The sequence below is a fragment of the Phalacrocorax aristotelis genome, chromosome 22 (genome assembly GCF_949628215.1).
Source record: "Phalacrocorax aristotelis chromosome 22, bGulAri2.1, whole genome shotgun sequence".
Taxonomy (NCBI): Eukaryota; Metazoa; Chordata; class Aves; order Suliformes; family Phalacrocoracidae; genus Phalacrocorax; species Phalacrocorax aristotelis.
The window spans coordinates 5,048,329-5,072,222 of NC_134297.1; the positions used below are offsets into that span (position 1 = coordinate 5,048,329).

At 51.5% G+C, this 23,894-nt stretch overlaps 3 protein-coding genes across 9 annotated transcripts; 1 reads left to right on the forward strand and 2 right to left on the reverse strand.

The window, feature by feature from the left end:
• Nucleotides 1-336: 336 nt before the first annotated feature.
• On the reverse strand, nucleotides 337-7,448 carry ACAD8 (acyl-CoA dehydrogenase family member 8). Its single transcript, XM_075116110.1, has 11 exons — nucleotides 7,284-7,448; nucleotides 6,267-6,367; nucleotides 5,705-5,874; nucleotides 4,951-5,060; nucleotides 4,613-4,689; nucleotides 4,226-4,363; nucleotides 3,652-3,787; nucleotides 3,452-3,549; nucleotides 3,070-3,222; nucleotides 2,031-2,133; nucleotides 337-1,218 (listed from the first exon to the last, which is right to left on the reverse strand). The coding sequence occupies exons 1-11, from the start codon at nucleotides 7,369-7,371 to the stop codon at nucleotides 1,166-1,168; spliced, it is 1,227 nt and encodes a 408-aa protein (XP_074972211.1). The 5' UTR covers nucleotides 7,372-7,448; the 3' UTR covers nucleotides 337-1,165.
• Nucleotides 2,113-12,759, forward strand: THYN1 (thymocyte nuclear protein 1). 7 transcript variants are annotated; one of them, XM_075116118.1, is made up of 8 exons: nucleotides 2,113-2,203; nucleotides 8,277-8,363; nucleotides 9,359-9,588; nucleotides 10,062-10,130; nucleotides 10,807-10,899; nucleotides 11,571-11,666; nucleotides 12,286-12,436; nucleotides 12,527-12,759. In XM_075116118.1, exons 2-8 carry the CDS (start codon nucleotides 8,321-8,323, stop codon nucleotides 12,571-12,573), a joined length of 729 nt encoding a protein of 242 aa, XP_074972219.1. In that variant the 5' UTR covers nucleotides 2,113-2,203; nucleotides 8,277-8,320; the 3' UTR covers nucleotides 12,574-12,759. The 7 variants fall into 7 exon arrangements, with proteins under 7 accessions (XP_074972219.1, XP_074972225.1, XP_074972222.1 ...); XM_075116124.1 differs by having other exon boundaries at nucleotides 2,115-2,203; nucleotides 8,280-8,363; XM_075116121.1 differs by lacking the exon at nucleotides 2,113-2,203 and adding an exon at nucleotides 6,649-6,967.
• Nucleotides 12,760-13,261: 502 nt separating this feature from the next.
• Nucleotides 13,262-23,871, reverse strand: VPS26B (VPS26 retromer complex component B). Its single transcript, XM_075116116.1, has 6 exons — nucleotides 23,329-23,871; nucleotides 19,795-19,951; nucleotides 18,783-18,947; nucleotides 17,808-17,983; nucleotides 16,990-17,132; nucleotides 13,262-16,394 (listed from the first exon to the last, which is right to left on the reverse strand). Exons 1-6 carry the CDS (start codon nucleotides 23,549-23,551, stop codon nucleotides 16,248-16,250), a joined length of 1,011 nt encoding a protein of 336 aa, XP_074972217.1. The 5' UTR covers nucleotides 23,552-23,871; the 3' UTR covers nucleotides 13,262-16,247.
• Between the last annotated feature and the right edge of the window lie 23 nt (nucleotides 23,872-23,894).

Below are 23,894 nucleotides of genomic sequence, written 5' to 3' on the forward strand. Positions count from 1 at the left end.
GACCCCTCTGCCTGAGGCGGCGGTGCTTTGGGCCGCCCTGCGAAATGCCCTCTGAGGAGAGCCCCGGGCTGCCACCAACGGCCTCTCGCTCAGCAGCGAAGTCCAAGGTCGGAGAACGCCGCCGCCGCTGCTAACGCCCCGTTATCCTCCCTTCGCTGCCGCCCGCGAGGGTGTGCTGGGAGGAAGGAGGGGCTGCTTCCCCCGGAGGGCCCGACGGAGGCGCCGTAACTAATTAAAAAACCCTCAGAAACGGAACTTTCTCTGCAACCCCCTGCTTCAAAAAGCTCCCGTTACCTGTCAAACACCTGAAACACCACGGAAGGAAACGATCACAACTTCTGACGCTCTTGCCATCGTTGCTTTATTGATTCCAAATCTGAGGGGGGGGAGAGTTTAATTTACCGGCGTTTTTGCTCCCCCTACGTTGTACGCAGGAGGGAGTACTGATTTGATGCAACAGAGCTAAATGTTTCTCTGCGGGACCTTAATTCTTGATTAGTACCCCTGTACTGCACGGGCTTCTGTGAGGTGAAGCACCAGTACGCGGTGGGAGCGGGGAGGAGAGCGAGCCGTTAGAAAAGGCGTGCTGGGAAACGAGAGCGAGGAGTGCTTCTAGATAAACACGAGGCATCCTGCTCCTCGGTTAGGCGGCCATCGCACTCTGCAAGCAGTTGGAGCTCAGGACTTGCGGCTGAATCGCTCCCAGCGGTGCAGTTGGCGCCCAGGAGGGCAGGTTTTGAAGCAGATCAACGAGTTCCTTCAAACCAAAGATTTCACCGATAGAGTCCTGTGGGACTGCACCTCTGCCTGGCGTTCCCGTTTCAGTCCTGACTCAGCAGAGATGACCAACAGGTCTAGTGTTTCTCCCAGAAGGATGGGTGCCAAGCAGCCCGCAATCAAGATTTGAAGACAGAGGCTCGTATTCACGACTGTGATTTATATCTTCAGGCTGCGCAACACTAGCCTAGTAAGAGCAGCTCTGCCAGGCACGGAGTGCAGCTGTGGCGGTGTCCAGCTGTGCTCCCGGTCGATATAAGGCAGAAAGACTGTTTCCACTGGGGTATCCCCCTCTCCACTCCCAGGGAGAGTTGGTGAACAGGGGAGGGAAACAGACCGAGCTGTGTAACAGACAAAGTGATTTAACACTGGAGATTAGCTCTTGGCATCAGCCCTGTAGCAGATTCCTGGCCACAATCATCCGCATCACCTCATTCGTACCTGCAGCAGGATGAGGGTGCAAAAGACAGACAGTTAGGAGATGGTCCAGTTCTGCCCCTGATGAAGGCAAAGAGAATTCTTCCCCAAACTGCAGTTTACAGCAGGGAAAAGCTCTTCCCACCGAGGTGGAAAGTTGAGCCAAAATACAACGGCCAAGTGCCAGCACATTGCTCAGGAAAGGTTTCAGAGCGGTAGATGCTGGTGCTTCTTTTTATTTGGGTGTTGAGAGGACGCAGGCACCTGGCATCAAGCAGAAGTGGATATATACCAACATCTGCATTCTTGATTTAACACACATACAACACAGGGAAAGAACTACTGTAGATCCACTCGGTATTGGAAATAGTGTGTCACTTATCAGGTACCCTGGTTGTAGGTGTAGGGGTTTCGAAGGAGGGGAAACAAAATGGTTCAGAGGCCAAATTGAGATTAGAAAAGACCAGAGACTGTTAGAGACACACAGTGTTAAAGAGTGAAGAGAGACTGGAATCACAGGAAAGGAGTTGTTGGGGAGCATCAGCATGTGTCTGTAGGAGGAATGGGATGAAGCTGAACAGAGGCACCGCTGACATGACAACTAGATGTGCCCCCCTGCTGTAAGATTCTTAAAATACACAGCAACTGCTCCAATACACCAAGAGCTCTTGGCCAGGGGATCCACACACGTGACATCCAGGGATACCTCACACTCAGAGCAAAATGGGATTCTGAAACCAGGAGCCAGAGAGTGATGTGGGAAGCGGGGAGCCTCCGGAGTGTCTGTTCTCTCCTGGCTTCACCACCAAGTTACTGGTAGTAAGTGTGTCTTTTACCTTCCAGGATCTGGTGGACTCTGATGTCTCGCACAAACTGCTGCACAGCATAATCCTTCAGGTAGCCGTAGCCGCCGTGCATCTGTAGAGCCTGGTTACAGATCTAAGAAGAGAACATCGCTGGTGAAGGGACTTGCATGCGGTGTTGAGGACACGTCAGGGACAGAAGCTTGGTAAGAACCCATGAACTCATTTCTTTTTTTCCTGGTCACCTAATCTCTTCTCTTAACAAAGCCTGGTGTGATGGCAAGGCACCCTCAGTCCCCACCAGTGCTGCTCTCAGTGCTCTCATGATACCTAAGCGCCGTTTCACCTTAATGGTGCCTTTATGTGAACATGACAGCTTAGAAATACCCAGGAAACGCTTTACTTAAGGCAATTTTTGCTGCATTTCCATGGTGCTACTGATGCAAAAAGCAAAACGCCAGATCACCATCTAGCGGTCAGTCAGGCAAGGAATCTGTTTGGGGCTCTGCTTTCTAGTGAAACAGGCCTGCATGCGTCATTATCTGCCAACTTGGGACATAAAGCATAATAAATAGCAAAAATCCAGAGTGCTGAGAAAATACCATCGCTTCTAAATGTCACTGATCTAGGAAGTGTCAAGGTGCAGGTTTCCTTTTCCTTTCTCTCCCTTCTTGCTTTCTCTTTTCAAGGACAGTTTGTGATAATGCATTTTTCAGTGGTCTAGGAAAGACCACTTGCTACCTAGGAGTGACCACCCTGCAACATGCATATTATCTTTGAGAATAAACATGCTCTACTCCCTGTCCCGTCTCCCTGCCTGGTCCCCTAGGAGGTAGTACAGAAAGCACTAGAGGCCAGGAGGATTGGGCTGTGGAGGGACTAATGCTGCAGCCTCCACGGGGTGCAGAATTCTGTCTCATTAAACATCCTGGCCCTGAAATGAGGCTTCTGGCGCAATGAACGTGCTTGGGTCTTGGTCCTGACAGTGTCAAACTTCTTTCTGGCATCCCGGGCACCGAGAGGGGTCTCCAAGCTTGCAGTTAGGACACCAACAGAGGTTTGAGTAACCTACCGCAAAGCATTCATCGGTAGCAAAGAGCTTGGCCATGGAGCACAGCACAGCCGCGTCCTCCTGTCCCGCCTGCAGTGCCCGCGCTGCATTGCGAACCATGAGCCGTGACGCCACCAGGCGCGTCGCCATCTCCGCCAGCCGGAACTGCAGGTACTGCCAGCACGAGACAGAAAATTAGGTCTTTGGAGGTGCCTGGGTCCTGAACCACAGCCCCTGAGACCTTCAGGCAGGTCTCAGGCCTGACACGCTTTCTCAGGAAAAGCATGTTCCTGACTTCTCCAGGGAAGACCCTGTGAAGTGAGCGATGGGACCTCTGGCTGCTTGCTCAGCCAAGATCAGAAAAAGCACCGCGCTGGGCCTGCAGATCCAGTGAAGAGGTTACCTGGTTGTTTGCCAGGGGTTCTCCGAACTGCTTGCGAACAGTGAGATGTTGCTGAGCCAGAACAACAGAGGCATGAGCAGCTCCTAACGAACAAGAAGCTGGTGGGAGAAGCCAAGGTGACAGCATGAATATGAAGCTAACGCAGATGGGCAGCAAGGTGATTCTGCCCTCCTCCCTTGGCTCTCCACTGCCTTTCTTACCAATATTTATCCTGCCTCCATTCAGTCCATTCATGGCAATGCTGAAGCCCTGCCCTTCTGCTCCCAGCCGGTTGCCCACAGGAACAACGCAGTCCTCAAAGATCACAGCCCGAGTTGGCTGGGAATTCCAGCCCACCTGAGAGAAAACAGACCAGAAACAAAAACCAGTCTGCACCTTCCAGACTGCCTGCTCCAGAGGAGCCGTGCTCCCCCAGCTCCCAGCAGAGAACCTTCCAGCCTGCTCTCAACCCCTGGGTCTCATCGCCAAGCTGCCGCAGAGTGCCCGTGGCCTGCGTGGCTTGGCCTCCGCATGCCAAGTTCGAAACTGGAATGCATGTATTTGAGAAGTGTCACAGATCCAACGAACCTTGATGTTCCCCGAGATGAAAATCCTTTGCTTGCCAAACAGATGGGTGTTGGGCAAACTTCACCAAAGCTGGACGTAGCTTGGGAAAATTGTGCCGGGCTGAGACTCCGGTTCACATCCCAGATCCCTGATGCTTTGCACAGACGAGCTCATCTCTGCCCTGCACTTCCCTCAAGCACATAAGAAGTGAAAAAACAAGCCTCTTACCTTCTTCTCTTTCTTGCCAAAGCTGAGCCCCGGCGTCCCCTTCTCCAGCACCAGGCAGGAGATGCCCTTGGGGCCGGGGCCTCCTGTGCGACACATGACCACGTACACATCGGTGTCACCGCCCCCACTGATGAAGGCCTGCAGAAGGGTGCAAAAAGAAGGGGGTGAGTTTCGTGTGCTAACCCTGAGCCTGCAGCAGCAGCAGCTGGGGCACAAAGAGCCCCACAGCCAGGACCCAACTGTACTAAGCTCTGGCACACACTCTGCAGAGCACGTCCTACCTTAGGAGAATACAGAGAGGTGAGGAGGCGGTAGGAAATGGAAAGGACCCGGGCCCCCTTGTGCATGCAGTGCCATCCAGCAGCTTTAGGAGGAGCAAAGAGGTACCTTGGAGCCGTTCAGGACGTAGGTGTCTCCTTTCCTCTGTGCTGAGGTCAGCAGGGAGGCTGCATCACTTCCACTTCCTGTTCGGGAGGTAAGGAAGCAGCCGGTGAAGCAGCTGGTCCAGAGCCTGCAAGCTCTCCTGGGAGTCGTACCGAGCGACACTCGGGTTTGTACCACGAGCATCATAGCGATCATCACCTGCCCCTTCCCACCTGCCCGGCAGCGGCCCACAGGAACACAAAAACCAGCTTTTCACCTCCTGCTCCGTGCAATGTTCACGTCCAGTTAAGCCATGTTAGAAGTGAGGGAAGGAAAATGATTTCTTGGTTGAGGTTGCTCACCTGGCTCAGTCAGGCAGTAAGAAGCAAATTTTTCCATGCTACAGAGCGACGGGCAGAACCTGCGCCTCTGTTCCTCATTGCCAAAGGTGTCAATCATCCAAACACACATGCTGGAGCAGGAGAGAGGGAGCAGCATTACAGTGGGTGAACGCAGCCCTGGGAGGAAGGCGGGTCATACAAGAACATCCCTGGCTGAACAGAACAAAGCTCCAGGGGGTTCAGTCAAAAGCACCGAGGCTTGAAAGTGCATCGCTCCATCTCTGCTGCAGGCAATCTGAAGTAGTCCCAGAGGCACCCCTCCTCCCACCTGCCCCCACGCACACTGAAAGGGAACAAAACTAGTGCCACGGAGGCCGGGAGGGATTTCTGAGCATGTCTGTACAAGCAGGATAGGGCCTGGGTATCAGCTGGTGCCTCTGGGCTCTGCTACAGCACGGCCAGAGCACAAAGCTTTTTCCAGGCAGGTTACTATCTATAGACAGCTTAAGTGGAAGAGCAGGGAACAAAACCCAGAACTTAATCCCATCTTGCATGCCACAAGGCTAAAATTACTTCTTGGTGGCACCTCCATTTCTGCAGCCAATTTGTTTACTGCTGTCAAGAGATCCTCACAGGGACGCACGTCTACCCAGGGCCCCAGCTCTAACTACTAAGCAGCACCAAGAGAGCTGCCTCCAGCTGGATTTAGAGCCCGCAGAACACCTCTGGTTTGCAGCCAGGCTGACACCGTCCACCGCTCGGCAGACACACTCACTTGTGGATGCTCAGGTAAGCAGTGGTGCTGGTACAACCCGTTGATAAAGCTTCAAAGATGACGGAGGTATCAAGTCGTGACAACCCTGAGCCACCGACGTCTGGCTTTACATAGATCCCACCGAATCCCAGCTGGGCTGCCTTCCGCATCGTTTCCACAGGGAATATCTCCTATTGGGACAGGCAGAGACATCAGAGGTGAATATTTATGATCAGTTCAAGCTCAGTATTCTATCTCTTATTTCTGGTACACCAAGTCCGGTCCCAAACTCCTGCAGAGTTAATGGGTGGGTTGAAGAAGAGGCAGCTATCTAGACAGATACACACCATCTTCAGGAGTAAATTCAGGTTTTCAGGTGTTTTAATGCCTGGCTAGGAAAGCTTTGAGGAATTTCTGATGGCTTCCCACCCCACCTACAGCAGCAGCTTCAAAGAACATCTCTACAAAGGGCATTACAGCACCGAGGAGCTACTGCGGGAACCCCTCCAATGAGACCCACGGACCTAAGGCCATCCTAAGGGCTGGACAACTGAGCGGTACAACCCCTCTGAGGCCGTCGTACCTTTTCATCCCACTCAGCCATGTGAGGAGCCATCTCCTTGGCAGCAAAATCAAGGGCGACTTTTTGGAATTCCTTCTGCTCCTCAGTCAGGCCGGCGGACACTAGAAAAGCAGGGAGACATGAGAATTCATATCTGCCACGGGAGGGCAAGCACCACCACCTCTTCTGCACCCCAAACAATTTCAGAGTGTGCCTTAACTCACACAAACAGCTCAGGGTCTCTGGTGCAGAGACCATTTCTCCGTTCCTCAGGGCCGTCATGAGCTGTGCTGATAGAGGGCAGCAGGCTTTGGGAGGGGGCTTTGTTAGGGCAAAACAAACCCAAGGTCCCAGCCATCTCTCTCTAATCAGCCCTAACTATGTTGCAAGGCCGGGCCGGGGCGGTGCAGTCCGCGGCAGCCGTCACGCCACTTTGCTAGGTCTGTGCTGCAGAAATACAAGGACACAGTCCTGGGACTTCAGAGAACTGGCACTAGAAAGCAAGGAACGAACAAAGCAGCCCTTTGGAAAGAGGATCTGAAGTTTTAGTTACGTCCTGCTTCATCTGCGCGTAGATCCAACGTTATTTTGTTAGTCCCTCTCCTAAAATTCATCGGGATACTGCTGCTTCAATCTGAAACGTGGTTACATTCAGACACAGCCACAATTCGGCTTTGGGAATCCTGCGGGAGGAGTCCGGCTCCGACACAGCTGTTATCCCGGTGAGCCAAGGCCACGCTCAGCACCCAGAAAACGCCTTCGCAGATGGGCACAGACCACCCAGCCTGCCTCCCCAGACAGCCTTTGAGTCTTTTTAAGATATTTCTTGATTTACGGTCAAGCTTAAAAACCGGTGAGGACCTAGCAAAGGTAGAGGGAAGGAGCTTTCCGTTGCGGGTGGGCACCGTCCCACTCGGCCGGTGGCTGCAGGGCGTCGGGACGGCCGGGACATCTCCCTCCCGGCGGGGGCAGGAGGCCCCGGGACCCCCTTCCTTCCTCCCTCCCTCGGGCAGCGCTTGCGGGAGCCGGGATCCTTACGGTCAATGCAGGAGGCGATCCCCCGCCGCCCCGGCCGCCGCAGCAGCAGCCGCCGGGCCGCCAGGCCGGGGGCTGCTCGCCAAGCCATGGCGGGGGCCCGGCGGGAGCCTTCCTCCCGTCCTCCCGTCCTCCCTCGGCGGGCAGCGGCCCGGCTGCCGGGGCAGGCTGGGAGCTGTAGTCCTGCCCTCGGCGCCTCCCGCCCGCGCGGTGGCTGCGGGGAAGGAGGCAAGCCCAGCAAGCCCGCAGGCCATGCCTTATTTTTTTGCATAACGGTCACCCGCTTCCGACTCCGTTCGGGGGGGGGGGGGGCCGGCTTGTTTCCTCCTGCGCCGAGGTTTGGGCGAGGCGAGAGCATCCTTCTCCCCATCCCGGGCCGCGGCCGGAACCGGTGAGGGGGAGCGTGGGGTGGGGGGAGGCGGGAGGGAGGGGAGAAGCTTGGCACAGAAGGTGGAAAAGTTGATGCCACCCGCTCTGGAGGCAGCTGAGAGCCAAATAACTTGTAACAGGCTGCTGGGGTTGGACCAGCCAGCTTGCTCCCCTTCCCGAAGGAGCTCTGCGTGCGTAATCTCTGCGAGCAACAAGCAGAGCCGGACGCCCCTGGTGCGAGGGCGGACTGAGCTCTGCAGGCAGGCAAGCCCTTCACCCGTTTGCTACGGCACGGCTCCTCTTGCATGGCAGAGAGGGGCCGCATCGGGCCAAGCACCTTCGGGACTTTTCTCCAGCAGCTGCGCCGCCGCGGGGACGAGCAGCCCTTCTGCTGATGTCCATCAGAGCCCTGCTCTGGCGGGGCGGCCGGCCTCCAGCACGCCGCGGGCGCGGTCCTCAACCAGTGCCAGCGTTTGCACTGATAGAGGAAGTGCCTGAGCTCAAGAAAGGAAATTTATTTACTCTCCACTTACCGTACAGCTTTTACTGCTCTCTGTCTCAGATATCGCTACTTTTTTCAGCTTGCCTGAATAAGCAGTAATTCTTCCTCCTCCTTCTCTCATTCAGCAGGTGCTTCTCAGTGAAGAGAAGATAATTCGAAGAGACCGGAGATGCCTTGGCCGAGCAGAAAGCGAGACAAAGGAGCAGTAGCAGGTCTGTGCTGACACCCCAACTAATTTAGCATCTCTTACTTGAGGTGCCAAGCTATAGTGAAACTACAGACAGTCATCTTAACAGTCTGTCTTTCAAAGCCACGCGTCTTACAGACAGCATTTCCTCTGCAAAAATGGGCTGAGCGTCCATGCGTGACTGAGTCAAGTCTGCCAGATATACAATAGGGACAAGGATGTATTCTCAGTGCAAAGTGATTAAGAAATGTAACTCATGCCCATTTATGAAGAGTCTTCAGATCCTGCATTAGAGACGGTCAGTCAAAGTGTACCCAGTGCAGTGGCAGGAAGCTGATGTGGTACCATCTGCAAAAAAAGAAAAAACCTTGCACTCAAGGCAACATTATGTGGTGGTTTGGGTGTAAGATGAAAAAAATTACACAGTTGGCTCACCTGTGCCATTCATCTGCTTAATCAGCTCCAGCAAATAACCACCTCCTTACCCTTTAATTACTACTTATGGTTTTTTGCTGTCTGCGTCCTGCACAAACAGGGATATAGACCCTCTCCAAACAGGTAGCACAGTGGAGGCTTAAGCTAAGGTTTCCAGCTACTGCAGTAATTGAAATAGCTTGCTTTGCTGCTGAGTTTTCCTGTTATTCACCAGACTCGCCTAAATGAACTTTGTTGCCTGCAGTTGATTTCTGAGTGATTAATTAGAAAAAAAAAATTCAACTACACTTCATGTGAGCATCTGTCCCGGTTTGTTTTTTTTTGGCGATTAACTACGACTATTAAACTATGTGCACACCACACACAAAATAATATCCTTATTTCCTTATTTTAGATGCAAACTAGAAACACTGGTGCGTAACGCTGCTACCTTACACACAGCATCTGGGACACGCTAAACTTCTGCTGCAGTCAAATACCAGAGTGCAAAATTAGCTGGGATGGCTAAAAATGTTTCAGTACCAGCCGTTACCAAAACAAAATGTGTTTTATCTGAATGGTCTTTTTTCTGTTGTTTCTTTTAAGATAAAAAGGAGCCTGATGCTAAAGTTGCCAAAACCGAGGAGGAGGCTCCAGATAAGGAAGAAGAGGAGAAGTCTGCAAAACCTCCAGCTGGGAGTTCTAAGTCAGGATGGAAGAACTGGAAGAAGACAAAAGAATCTGACTCCGGTGGGGAGGAAAGCAAGATAACATACTGTCACTGGCTTCTGAAATCAGAACCAGAGAGCAGGCTCGAGAAGGGAGTGGATGTGAAAGTAAGCACCGACACCCGGCCTTACTCAAAGTGTAGAAGCTGTTTCACTACTGTCCAGGGCGTTAGTGCCTGAACGCTGGGTGACAGATTGTTTGCAATATTAACGCTATCGTGTCTTTACTTCTCAAAAGCCATTTGTCTTCCTGGAAACAGAAAGACATAACATTGTTCTCTTCCAGGGCGACAGCCTTGGGGTTTGACACTTGTAATGCAAGAGGAAGTCAGGTCTGCAGGATGCTTAGCTGCTGCGAGCAGGGGCAGCGCCTGCTCCGGACTCTGCCTTCACACTGCTGCAGTGTTCCTCCTCTGAGCAGGCCTTTCTTCAGCCCCTGTGGGAACCAAAAGAATTGTGTCAAGTTTGTACTGTATTTGAGGGAGCTACTAGGAAGAAACATTTAGGCACAGCGTAGACAATGACGCAGTAAAGATCAGACTACGTCCTGAACTAACCTGTATTTCCATTCCATTTGGCAGTTCAGCATCGATGACCTGAAAGCTCAGCCCAATCAGACAACCTTTTGGGATGGAGTAAGAAACTACCAGGTACGGGGCACGTGTCGAAGATGGAGTCACTGAAATAGCACCAGCTCTCCCCGCAGATAACTTGTTCCCTTTGCGTGAAGGATTTCCCCTTGAGGCACTCTGCCTGTTTTTACATTTTGTCAGGAGTCAAAACTCCTGCTTGTCTCTAGGTCAAAGGTGGGTTCAGGCTGGGTAATATTCTGTCAAATCATCCGGGTTTTTCTTTAGCTCGGTCTTTTGCTTAGTCAGCGTTTATTTCCCTCGGCACCTTTTAGCAAGTCTGTACTTAACCAGATACAACGCCTTGTTGGTGCCCAGCGCTCTGTGCCAGACCTCTCTGTGAAGGAAATCCACATGGACTTCTCCTAGTGTATATGATCCCCCTACTACGTATGCTTCCCCCCCCCGTATACAATCTGCTCTGCTGCTCGTTTGCTGACAGGTAACTAAAGTCTTCTGCTATCTCTGAACAAGGGTGGCTGAGCTGCTGAATTCCCACATACTTTCTAACCACCAGGAGCTTGCTCTTTGGCCTTGTTTTTACTTCCTTTCATTCACAAAACAGCTGTACAACTGTAGGAAACCATATCTGAGTAGCTCTGAAGCACATATGCCTCTCTCATTAGTTCCTAACTGCTTATGATGAGCCCTGAGAGCTTGATACAAAGGCTCAAAGTCTCTCATTTACACCCGACAGGCAAGGAATTTCCTGAGAGCCATGAAGCTTGGCCAGCAGGCCTTCTTCTACCACAGTAACTGCAAAGAGCCTGGCATCGTTGCCATTGTCAAGGTGAGTACCTCTCCCTCATTCTGTGTTTTGGGGTGGGGAGTGAAAATAATAATCAGTGAGTTACAAACAGCTCGTTAGCCCTACTTCTGTCCCAGCACCAAAGGAGTGCAAAAGTTGGCCAGTCTGAGCGAGCCTAGGGCATCTAGGCTCGACAGCACATACCACAGGGGGGCTGACTCTTTCCCCCAAAAAAGGAACCAACAAAACTGCTGTTATCCTGCTCACATTTCACAGTGCTTCCAGGCAAGTCAAGTGTTGCTGATTAAAATCTGATTCACTAAACTCTAGTCAGCTGAGCCTGCAAGGCAGTAGTATAAAACCCAGGGCACAGAAAAGCTTTTTCTTTAAGAGGAGAATTCATCACAAAGATAAGTAGACATCATCTACCCAGTTTTCCTCTGTTGCATGTGCTCCTTCTGCATTGCTCTCTGAAGAGGGGATGAAGCTTCCTTGACAGCCGTACTGTTCTGCAGTGCTTCGACCCAAGCAATGTACAGGAAGGAAACATATCACCATTAGAACAGAGTTCAGGGAAAGCAAGGCTGATTTTTGCAGCAGGATTATTGCTTATGTATAGTCACAGCTTTCTCAAGGGCGTTTCCTACCCTTTACTGGCAATAGTCTTTACCTGATGGGAACTTGTCTCACATCCTTCTCCCCTTCTGCTTCAGATCGTAAAGGAGGCATACCCTGATCACACACAGTTTGATCAGAAGGATCCTCATTATGATTCCTCCAGCAGAAAAGAGAACCCCAAATGGTCCATGGTAATGTAGTGAACTAAATACAGCCATTTCAACCTCTGCGTGCAAACTGAGTGAAGTTGGAAGCCTCTTATCATCATCTTGCATATCTTAAGCTTCTGTCCTGGCCTAGCTACCTTTTTCTCTCTCAAGAGAAACTCCAATCCCAATTGTTTTCTCTACCTTTTCCCCTCCCTCTCCCAGAAGCCTGCCAAAACTCCCTAAACTCTCAAATCCTACTTGGATGCAGAGCTGACCTCTGTGTGTGGCAGAATTCTGGGTTAGGCAAGAGAAGGAACATCTTTAAGTACCGCTCTCAATCTACAGCAAAGCAAGCTGTAGTCTGAGGCGTGCTAAATTATAGGGGACTGACTGCTCGCAGGCTGGCTACATCCCGCATCTTAATTTTGTATTGTCTGTGATAAGTCGAATGTGCATTGCTGAGATTCACGTAAACAGATCACCTGCCAGAAGTACCTGAAAGTTAATTTAGCCTTGAGGTAGGAAAAGCTTCCATCCCATTATAAGATAGGCATCAGTCATTTGCTTCAGCTTAAAATCTTTATCCCCGCAAAGATCTCTTGTGACACCTGGAGGCTATATCCTTCTCCAACCCTGCTCCTTTGCTGCCCGTCGTTCCCAGGTGGATGTCCAGTTTGTGCGGATGACAAAACGTTTCATCCCGCTTTCTGAAATCAAGGCTCACCACCTGGCACATAAAGCAGATGGAGGCCCCCTAAAGAACATGATGCTCTTCACAAGACAACGCCTCTCCATCCAACCACTGACACAAGGTAAGAGCCACTCTCCCTGCGAGGCAGCCCTCGCTCGGAGACCTTGGAAGCTCCAGTGATGGCTTTTTCTTCCTTACTTTTTCAACGCAGAGGAATTTGATTTTGTCTTGAGCCTGGAAGAGGAAAAGCCGCATTAAGAAACTGACAGCAGCACAGCTTCTACCCGGCCTGCCGATGCCTCCTCCTAAAGCAGTGTAATTCTCGAGTTCACTCGCTCAACTGCAGCAACAAGAACATGCCCGCACATGGTTTGCAGCTACGTGTCCCTTATTCTGTCACACTGTTACTTTTGCTTATTTTTAAATAAAGCCTTTGAGAATCAATTGCAGCTACTCAATTTTTAATAGTGGAAAAATCTGCAATTTATCTCTTGAAGGACGAACCAGGTACATCCTCCTCGAGGACGTTTACCTCAGGATCCAGTGCAGTTCCATGTACTGCAGGGCAACATTTTTCTGCAGAAAGGTATCGCTAAGCTGTCTAGAACAGGAAAATTTACATGTAAATACACATCTAAAACTTCCCATGTTATTTGAGAACTGACATCAGGGAAATAGAAAATAAAGCTAGCTTACTTATTTTTAAGCTGCATGGGTCCTCCACTAGCGCAGCGTCTAAGCAGTGACATAGCTTAAAGAAAGACCAAGAATTGGTAAAGATAAGGAAGGACAAACCCCCCAAGCATGTTTGGAGGGCTGCACAGGATGGCACTAAAGAAAAATGCCTTAATACCATAAAAAACAAAACAAAACAAAAACCACAAACAAACAAAAACCAAACTCAGACCTGGGCCAGGCAATATAAACCATTTCAGGCAAACTCATGCACAGCATTTAACAGCCAGGGCTGGCTCTTTTTAATTGGAGAGACAAAAAACCCCAAGTTTTAAAATACAGCCATTGAAAGACAATGAATTAAGAAACACGTAAACACAGCAGAGGCTTAATTACAGGTTGTACCGCTTGGTTTAGTACTTGTGCACTCCCCCTGCCCGACCCCGCCTGGGAGAGGGGGAACAACCCAAGTACCGACCAGAACCAGCCAGCACAGGGGGACACGACTGCTCAAGTAGTGCCTGCCCCGCACCATGCTAATGAAACGCTTTTCTGGAGTACCTTGTCCTGGAGTGACCTTATGCTTCAACTTGTCTCTAAAGGTGCTCAGCACATCTGCTCCGCCCCAGACAAAGAGAGGGCCTAGAGGGTAACGCGTTGAACGGTCCATTGAGACTAAGTAAAAATGGGAATCATTTCTAAATTCTGCTTCCACAAGTAGGGACACAAGGTAGGAAAAAAAACCCCAACCCAATGTATAGACTCATGCACCTTTTCCAAGTAATCCCTCCAGAAGCGATGAACAGATGTTTAATAGAAATCTCCTTACGTGCATTGTCAGACAATTATATCTTACATCCAATAACTGATGCTGTTTGGCCGGTAAACAAAACACTCCTGGAATGCAGAGACATCCTCAGCCATGGGGTTTCTTTAGCACACGGCCTACAATCAAAAGGAATAGGAGAGGAAAAAAATTCTAGGCGAGATGGGAGTTGAGGGAAATCTAAGAGGGGGGGTTTGGGCACTGCTGTGCTCAGCTTAGCCGTGGAGAGAGAGAGTCTGCTCCCCCACGGGAGCTTCGCTTGTCTCTAAATGATCGTGTATTGCCACAGCACGGGAGTTCCCCCTGCACAGCGCAGGGAGCAGTGAGTGTCAAAAGTAACATCCAGATCCCTTTGCCACGTGAGACCCGTGGCAGGTCACCACCCCTTGCCCTGGCACAGCAAGGGAGTTGTCTAAAGTAAGCTTTTGCTTCAGTCTTAGGAAGACACGGCTCCAGCCCACGGCACAGACTTCTCACGTGAAGAAAAGCAAGCCACGTCTTCACTGTTACAGAGCAGAAACATGGTGTGACACGAGCATTCAGCAGAGATGGGATCATTAGTGTCCTCAACAACAGAGCGAGACTGTCCAGCTCTACTAAAAACCACAACCTTACACGTGGTGAGTAAAAGATAACTTACTTTGGCAAGCAGAAACACACATTTATCACTGAAATACAGTAGCTGTCTTAGTACATAAAAAGCTCCCCTTCCCACCCAGGCCCCGTTCCCCCACCAGTGCTGTTCCACTAAACAGAGCAGAAGAGACTTCCATTTCCCAGCTGCGAGACAACTGTTCTACATTCAGCTGTAGGACAGAGGCAGAGGAGATTCATTCCAGAGTCAAAAGGAAGCTGGACAAGACCCTAGCGAGCCACAAAACTCACAGGGAGATCCAAACATATCCCACTTGCTAGTGCTCATATCCCAGCACTTAGCACAGGCTTGTCTCTCCACCTGGTGGGAGGTCTAACCACCTGCTTCCTTGAAGGGCATCTAAACAGGATGGATATTCTCCAGACTCGGTTAATCACATCTACAAAGCCACATCTAAGTTTTAATGGAGGAGTGATTCCCTTCTGGGAATGTTCTCGTGATTCTACTTAGCTGAAGACTAAAAGAAGCTCATTGTAGAAAAGAAAAAAACCCCGTTCAGGTTCTCAGTTCATGGCATACCCTCAGACCTCACTGGTGATTTCAGCTCAGGCCTCAGAAACGCGTCTCTGGAATCAGAGCGCTCTACCATCCTTCCAGTTGCTGCTTGGCTTCATCTAGCAGCACGCACAGGCCATAAGCTTCTTAAAACAACTGCATCCACTTTCCGTCCTCGCTAATCCTCACCCCGCAGGCACAAGGGAGTAAACCAAACAATACACACGTGTTTCTAAACTGCTGTCTGTCCCTCCTGCAAAGCCCACTCTGTCACAAGGATGCAGGCACGAGCGGGGCAGCATGTGCAGCGCAAGCCTGCTCCCAAGAGAGCTCCCATTTATTTCTCACATTCCAAAACTATTCTCTAGGCCTCTCAATGCTGGTCCGCCCCTGCTCTGCAGCAGCAACTGGGACTGTATGAGTGCAGCAACCAGAAAGACAATTTCAGAGGCGCTCGGGCAGCTGGCGTGACAAGACCAGAAAGGCACTCCTCTCAGCCAGGAGCCTCCCTGCCCCCGATTCTTGCCCACCCAGCAGCACTGGAACCTTCACCGCTCTGCCCAACCTGTGCCACCTCCTGCTGCGTTCGCCTCACTCCCTACCAGCCACAGGTCCCCCTTGACACAACACGGCAGTCAGGAGCCCCGCAGCGAGGACACAGCAGCACGCCTGCCGTGTCCCAGGGCTGTCCCAGGGCTGACTCAGCTACCTTTTATAACTGTGACAAGGAATCCAACACCAGCATGGAGAGGAAGGGGAGGCAGCGCGGGGATAACGCCAAGCAATTTCAAGTAGGCCGCACCTCAGTCTCTGACTCCCTCCTCTACCTCCCAGCTAATCACTGTATCACTTTCCCTCGTGAAGATTTCAGAAAGGCAAGAAAAATATCCATCCTACACAGCCCCAAAGCAACCTCCACACCGCTGGGAAGAAGCAGCAGATCTGGCCTTCGCTTGCTCTCTCCCTCCCCGCTGCCATGCTGAAAGGGTCTCGGGGCAAAGAGGGGATCGAGCAGCTCCGCAGCCTCTGGACGCGCGCCTCAAAGCAGCCGACCCCAGAGGAATGTAGTTGACTGGGAAGCACTGAGGTACCTTCGATTTCGCACCACCAGTGCTCCAGCTTGCCTTGCCCTCCCGTCCCCTTCCCATCCTACGTGTCCTTTGAAGAAAGGAATTAAGTCAAAAACGGATATTTATTTTCATGAAGTCTCTGAAGTGTTTTTTTCTTCCTCCTCGCTGCTGTCCCCACCGGCTCCACAGCAGCCTTCCTCTGCGCGGCCCCTCACTGCCGGCCGTTGTTCTCTGCGGGCTGGCTGGGGGTCTTGGCCTCCGTGTGCGAGGATGTCCCCTCAAACCGCTGGGAGGCGATGGCTGCTTGGTGGGACATGCTCTTCCTCACTATGTCTCCTTTCCGCCAAAGCACCACCTCCTGCAGTAACACAGCCAGCATGGCTTGTCAGAGCTTGTGAGACCTTCTCCTGGCCCCACCCAGACCCAAGGGCTGAACCAAGCTGCCAGGCGAGCGGCTTGCACCCAGCAAGAGCTCAGCCCCTGCCGGCACGTTCCACCCACAGCCGTGCGCACGAGGCCACTTGCAGCAGCAAGCAGAGGCCTCGCAATGCAGCCTTCCTAAAAATTTGGGTAGAGCGCTCCTCCCCAGGACCTGAGCACACAGGGGCAACCCACTGGACATCTCAGGCAGCTCTGCCCTATTGCCATTGGCTGCCACAGTGGAATTGAGACAGTGAAGCACGGAAGCCCCACCACAGGGCAAGAGAGAGGAAAAGAAGTCCCAGGTGGGCACCTTCTACATACATCGCTACCACCACACACATCTGACCTGCATGGACCATTCCTTCTAGACCCTCCTTCCATGCTCTGATTTGCCTGGTCCTTACAGATATCCAGTCAAGAACATGATTCTCCCCCATGGGAATCCCAGATTCCCAGAAGGTCCCCTTAAAGCATGGTATCCCAAGCAACAGTCTACAGGTCCAAGAAGAACTAACAGCTCTGCTTCTCACCTGTTGTTTAAAGTAGCGTCTCTCCTCCTCATCGATCAGCACCAGATTGAGGTAATAACGCACCGAGAACTTCTTGTTGATATCCCTCATTGTTGGAGTCAGCTCGTAGCCAGCCAGGAAGAGCCTGATGGGAATGGACTCCCCTGCAGAGTGCACAGAGCCATCAGCACAGGCAGAACACACAGAAACCAGGAAAGCACCAGCCAAACAAAACCTCACTAGGCCATAAACTCCATGGCCATTTCCACAGGTGGAGTAAGATGAGCTAAAAGACCTCAACTCCCTTCAAAAATCAGCATGCACAGTCCATAGTCAGATCCTGCCCTTTGCTGACAGCTATTCCATCTCCACTTATCGGCACAGGACTCATTTGTGACCTGCATCAAGACAGCACTGCAGGAAAAAAATGAGTAAGGTGACATTTTCTCTGGCAGGTGACTGCTGGGCAGTGGAACTGAGAACCAAGCGGCACAGGAGATTGGCACAGAGCTAGACCACCATCTTTCTGCTCCAAGTTGCAGCAATGCCAGCTGGTGGCTCATGCCAACAGTGAATTTGCATCTATTCCTGATTCTGCCACTGTTTCATCAAAAGAATTAAGTCGTTGCCACTCATTATGCCCCAATTCTTCCTCATCGTACCAGAATAGGAAGGGGACCATATTTAATCACCAATGTGAACTGCTGTGAGTCCACCGGTGAAACAGGACGCACGGTACTACTGAGCACACAGATCCAGCTGAAGATACCACAGGACCCTTACTCCCACCCCAAAGGACTTCAGAAGAGGAACTCTGAAGGGTTCATCTGCCTTCTCACCTCTCACAGGTGCCCCATCCATGATCTCGTATTTAGCTATTGTGTCATTCTCATGATATACATTGGGTCCGGTCCCTGTTGTTTCTCTCTTGATGATATCTATCTCCATGTGTTTGATCTTGATTCGCACCAGCAGGAAGTAGATCTTTCCGACAATCACATCTTTTAAATGGTACCTAGTACACGAAGGAAGAAAGCACCACAATTGAACACCGCACAGCAGACCAGGGCTCAGCCTGAAGAGCGAGAACTGGCTTGTCAGGCACTCTGCTCTTATCCGTGGCCCCAGCTGCAAATTTCAGATGGCACATCAACCACCTCCACTAGGCTGCTGTAAACAGCACTTCACCTTTCATCCTCTGGTCTTTTGGAAACCAACAAGAACATTTAGCATGATCAGAGAAATTAAAAACAGAATTTCAGGCTGAATATCTGCAAGAAAGTCCTGCAACAGCAAAGCCTCCAAAACCATTTTTTTAGGTCGATTAAAACTAGCCCAAATGTTACACTGCAGGGAGATTTGCTAGCATCAGCTGGGAAAGACGCATTAAAAGTAGTTTAAAGTTGTTTCTTTTTTGTAAGAAGTTGTTTCCAACTTCTGTGCCTGAATTGAAGTCCCACTTCAGCTGCACTGTCTGGTAAACAGCAGACGTTATGCTTTGAAGACACCTGGAAGTACTGATCTTGCTGAGGATACGGGGAGTGCAAAGTGACTGCCAAGAGCCTCATGCCGGGCTCCAAGCTCAGAAAGCTACAGCCTTTGCTTCCCACTTGTGGTCCAGAGAGCACATCTGTGGGCAAGGAGAGGAACCCAAAGACCCTCAGCCAGGATCTGAACTGTCTGCCAGACTCGCTGGAGCGTGTGAAGAACCCCTTTGAGGATCTAACACAAGACACGTGCCTTGGGCTTCCAAACCATGCCGTACCCTGCAGCAGACGGTTCCCACAGCCACTGGATGCTCCTGAGACACTTACTTGGACTTATTATACTCGAACTCAATGTGCAGGCAATCTTCAATCCCCACCTCCATCTTAATGGAGGAGTTGAGCTCTGGGTAGGTGCTCAGGGTGTGCACAACTATGTCCATCTCCTTCACCACATCGTTCAGTCTGCGGCTGACAGTCGCTCGGAGGAAATACCTGCAAGGAGAGTCCCCCTCCTGTTAGGGCTGTACAGGTAGCAACAGAGAGGAAACAGGGAGGGGCGTGGGGCTGAATGGATTGCACTGGGCTATCCAAGCAGTCTCACTGGTACCCTGGCTTCTGAAGCCGTCAACGCCCCGTGTTGGAAAAGACAGAAGGGAGTTTTCAAATAGAAAAGCAGATTCTTCTAAGACTTCTCTAAGCTTTCAAGTGTTTGTGAGCCCGAGTTACCCAAGCACCACTTTGAGGATCTGAGTAACAGCTCGCACATGTTAAAACCACTGCCCTTTTGCAAGAGATTAGATCACAGCGGTCTCCACAGACACACCTCCTTCTGCAGCGCTCAGAATTTTCCAACCCCCCCTTCGAAGCCAATGCCTGGATTTCAAGTCAACTGGAGTGCCTAGATGTGAAATACAGTTTGAAACATACGAACAAGATACAAGCCAGGCATTTGTTTGCATACAGAGCACAATTAAAGTCCACAAGACTGATTACAAGGCAGCAAAAATGTCCCCATTGGAGACTAAAGCAAACAATTTATTTTGGTTTTTGAATTAGTGAATAAATTAGATAGTATTTGTTTGATTCAGAAGGGGTGATCTCTCTTGTCACTTAAATGGAGTGAAATATGTTCCATAAAGCCTGATGCATTCTCATAGAAGTAAAGCCCTCAAAGCCAGCCTTTTACAACTCAGCCCACCAAAATTCATTGGGAATTATGTTATAAGCTCGCAAGGATGCCTGGGAAGAGATGCTGCACTCCCGTATCATCACAGCAAATGTCAGTACTTGCATGCTGCACAGAGCCAAGAACTGGGGTCAGCAAGGGGAGGAGACTCACCGTAACTTCACATTCTGCCCCGTGTAGGACTCGTAAGGTTTTTCCACGTGTGTGAATTCAAAGTCAAATGTCTGCGATTGAGTGAATTCACCGGGACGGGCCAGGTCTTTCACCAGAGACACAAACTCATGGTGGTTTCCTCGGTCATAGTAGAGTTCTAGGAAGACAGAAGTCCAGGTTAAGCAGTGATGTTTAATCCCCCGTGACACAGGGAGGAAAGGCAGGAGATTTCACAGCTACACGCAGCACTCTCATCCAGATCACTGCTTCCTTCACCACTATTAGAGAAACTAAAAGGGGCGCCTGCGACTGCAAGGTACTGTACTTGTTCACTGCTCTCCATCGGAGCCAGGTGCAGGCCAGAAGTTTCCTCCTGGAAACAGGAAGAAAGAGGTCCACACAGCCTCACCTACTACAGCAAATCAGGAACTCGGCTTGCCTTAGAGTGACGTGGGTCACCTATTATCAATATTAATTATGCTCAGACTGTTTGAGGGGACAGCAGCTCACGCAATCCCTTCCAATAATTTACCACACGATATTCCAGGCTAAAGGCATTGCCACTGTAAGGAGAGGGAAAACCACCAGTGCTTCTCTGAAATAGCAAACAGTGACAGAGCAAAAACGAAGGGCTAGCGGACTTCCAGCTGTTCCTGCTTGCCCTTTGACAACAAAGGCTTTGAGTGGTCTTGATTCACACTGGGGAATCAGTAACGGCAGAGATCCTCACCGGTGCTGCACAAAGCCAGCGTTCGGTGCCTGACTGCCAAGCATGGGGGGAGGGGGTCGAGCCAGCTGTTCCACCTGGATAACATGTTAATGGCCATGCAAATGCCAGTGAGGGAAGAGCATTCACCTCTGGAAGCACTGTTCAAACCAGGTCAGGTAACCAACATTGCTTCAGTTTTCCCCACAACCTCCTTGCATCAGCAGGAAACGACTACAGCTTTCCTCACTTAACGAAAGCAATCCTCTCTACACTTTCACAAAGTTTTCTCCTGTAAGTCAAAGCAACAGAAACTTAAAACTCAGCAATTTGCATTAACAGCTCTGTATTACACATAACCATCAATGAAACCTGCCCTGCCCAACCCTGCGCGTGATCTGTGTGAGTACAAGACGCCCACACGGTCCTTCTAGAAGGTAAAGCCTTCGCCAATCTGATACGTTTAGATGAGGAAACAAAACCCTAAGTCATCAGACAATCCTATACACACAAGTTCACTGTCAGCACTAAACTGTGCAGAGGAGGCTCCCGAGAGGTATTGGCAGAGTTTAGCAACCGCAGCGAGCCTCGGTTTTCTGCTCCTTGAGATGCCCGGCGAGATTTCAGCTTTTAAGTAATGTCTGCTTCTTACACCTCTTTGCTCACCTTATCTCTCTAATGGAAATACTGGCACCAGAACAGCCCTCACTTACGCAGAGCAGCGAGCGCCATCAAGCCCTTTAGGCTGGGCAGGCAGGTGGCATAAATAAACCAACTTCCTCTGCCTTGAATACATGTCCATTGAGAGGAAAGTGCTTGTTGATGCGACAGGGAGAAGCCACGTGCCACATAAAAAGAGGAATATATCATCTTCCCACACGACACAGAAGGCAACGATCGAATTTAAAGCAAGGGGAGGCAAATGTCAACATACTGAATTCTCTGCTACCTCAGAAGGGCACAGATTGGCACTTGGCAGCCTTAAGAAGAGGAAGGATCAATGTTTTCCCACACTTTAGAAGATGTTTGCGTGTCAAACAGGTCCAAGCTGTAATTTCAGGTTTTCAGAGCTATAAGTTTTCCAGATGAAAAAATAAAAATAACCTGCTGGCTTTCAGGTGGAATGCTCGGGACGCAGTAACCGCAGGCGAAACGAAATCTGATGTGGGTTCTGTGCTGAGAGGGGACCGCGCAGGACACGGCATTCACAGCCTGGACTCTGGTACCCGGCCTGGAACAGCTGTCTTCCCTGTGACACATCGCTCCTTTAAGTCTTGGCCTCCCTACCTGTTAAATTGCCTCATAGAGCTACTGATCTCACGGCAGTGGGAAGGCAGAAAGTAAGGCAAGCTGTTTGGAGATTGAAAGCATGAAGGAAGTGCGATCAGTAGTATAAACTTAAGCGCTTTCTTAAAGTGGCGTGGTGGGCAAAGAGAAATGTGCAGCCACAGCAGCTCCTAACGCACCCCAGTAGGGCAATAATGTGAATTCAGAGTGTTATTCTAAATACATACGGCTCAGAAGTCTTCCAAAATGGGGAATCAGAAGCAGGCGGGGCAGCACAGAGGAAACAGAGTGGAGGAGGAAGAGAAGTTCATGCTTAATTTCCACTGATGATCATAATCAAATAGAAGGAGGTCACAAGCTAGCTCCTGATGAACGGCCTCCATCACTTACAAGCTCTCTGCCTGTCCTCCCCTTTCTTTCCAAAGGCAGTGTTATGCGTAAGCAAGGCCAGCAAAAATATTAAACAGCCGCATCGGGGCTGGGTGGGAAAACCTCTAGTTCACTTTCATACGCCGCATGATTTGCAATGCAAAAGTCGTGCGGCTCGTGTGGTGATTTTGAGGGTTAAACCCGAGCATGGGGGCCACAGATGTGTAGGCATCGCACACGCCGAGCACAGCCCCATCACTGGGAACATCAAGAACTGACTTCAGCTTGTGGGGCTCAGGCATGTCCGTGAAACAGGGACATCTCCACGCCGATCGAAGAGTGGGCGTGGCAGTTACCCCTCCTCTAAGAAATGAGGAAATAATTAAATCTAAATTGGTTACATGCACAGATAAGCACAAGCTTTGAACAGCTTGAAGTCACTCAGCTAACCGTGCAGGGATGTGTGGTCACCCGCTCAAAGAATGAGAGAGTAAAGGATAGAATTGGCCGAGCTGAGCCCCTAGGCCTCAAGAAAGCTGATGTACCCAGGTAAAACACATTGTGGGGTCGGGGCTGGGATGGTGCCATCGGTGGTTTGAGATGTACGGGAAAAACCCACCTGATTTCGCTGTCCTTGGCAGAGCCATTGCTCCCCTAACTGAATCAATAGGCACAACAAGAAGAAATGCAAACAGACAGCTTGTAGAGCTGCGAATAAAGGCAACCCGGAGAATGCTGCCCGGCAGCTGGTGTTGCTAGGATGTCCAAGCTCAGACCTGCATGTGCAGGACGGAAACCGCGTTTTACCCTGCTTCTGAGCGCATGGGCTCTAAATTGGTGACCGAGCAGGAGCGAGGAAAATAGGACGTGAGAACAATGGCCTGGAAAGGGACTGGAGTTCCCTCCCTACCACCCGGGCTTGAGCCCAGAGAACAGACCGGCTCGAACGGAAAGCGGAATAATTTCAGGCAGCCGCTGGAATTCTCCGTGCGGCGAGAGAGCGAGCGTAACCTACTTCCCACCGCCGGCGAGGGCTTCCGTGCAGTACGGCACGGCGGCATTCCCAACACCAACGCTCGCCCGCCGGCGTGCGAACCACCGCCGTGAGGAAGGCCGGAGGGAGCCGCCGGCCTCCTCACAACGCGACCGAGGTGTCGGCGCCCCGCTCTCACCGATCTGCCCGATGAACTCCACTTTGATCCCTTGGTGCTCCAGCCGCTTGTTGGGGTGCTTGAGGGTGAGGACAACCCTCCCGGAGACGGTCTCCCCGTCGTAGAAAAGGAAGTATTTCTCCTTTTTGCCTTCCTCCGTTTTGTGCTCCACCCGCCGCCGGCTCTCGGCGTCGCTCAGCACCAGCTCCAGCTCCGCGCTCTGCCCGAACCCGAAGAAGCTCATGGCACCGGATGGTGTGAGGTGATCGCGGGGGGGCGCGGCGTGCGGGGGGCCCCGTGGGCCGCCGTAGGCACCACGGACAGAGCCCCTGAGGGGCCGGCCGGGCGGCCCGGCGGTGACAGCGGGGCAGGGGCGGGGGCCGGTGCCCGCAATGCGGCGGGGCGCACCGGGGGAGAGGGAAGGGGGACACCAGGGAGGGGGACACGGGACCCTGCGGCCCCTGTGAGGGAGCCCCGGGCCGCGCGCGCTGCCCCCCGCCTCACCGCGCGCTGCCGCCCTCCCGGCTCCGGGCCGCCCCACCGCGCATGCGCCGACCGGCCGCCGGGGTGGGCGGGGGCTCCTCCGA

Excerpts from the sequence above, each read along its gene's own strand:
- VPS26B (XM_075116116.1), bottom strand. The coding sequence starts at position 23,551 with ATGAGCTTCTTCGGGTTCGGGCAGAGCGCGGAGCTGGAGCTGGTGCTG. Across the intron at positions 17,984-18,782 it reads TTCGAGTATAATAAGTCCAA|GTACCATTTAAAAGATGTGA; the intron begins GTAAGTGTCTCA and ends TTCGTGTACTAG. Across the intron at positions 16,395-16,989 it reads GACGCTACTTTAAACAACAG|GAGGTGGTGCTTTGGCGGAA; the intron begins GTGAGAAGCAGA and ends GTGTTACTGCAG.
- ACAD8 (XM_075116110.1), bottom strand. The coding sequence starts at position 7,371 with ATGGCTTGGCGAGCAGCCCCCGGCCTGGCGGCCCGGCGGCTGCTGCTG. Across the intron at positions 6,368-7,283 it reads GATCGCCTCCTGCATTGACC|TGTCCGCCGGCCTGACTGAG; the intron begins GTAAGGATCCCG and ends CTGCTTTTCTAG. Across the intron at positions 3,223-3,451 it reads AACCCCTGGCAAACAACCAG|TACCTGCAGTTCCGGCTGGC; the intron begins GTAACCTCTTCA and ends TCGTGCTGGCAG.
- THYN1 (XM_075116118.1), top strand. The coding sequence starts at position 8,321 with ATGCCTTGGCCGAGCAGAAAGCGAGACAAAGGAGCAGTAGCAG. Across the intron at positions 10,900-11,570 it reads GCATCGTTGCCATTGTCAAG|ATCGTAAAGGAGGCATACCC; the intron begins GTGAGTACCTCT and ends CTTCTGCTTCAG. Across the intron at positions 11,667-12,285 it reads AGAACCCCAAATGGTCCATG|GTGGATGTCCAGTTTGTGCG; the intron begins GTAATGTAGTGA and ends CGTCGTTCCCAG.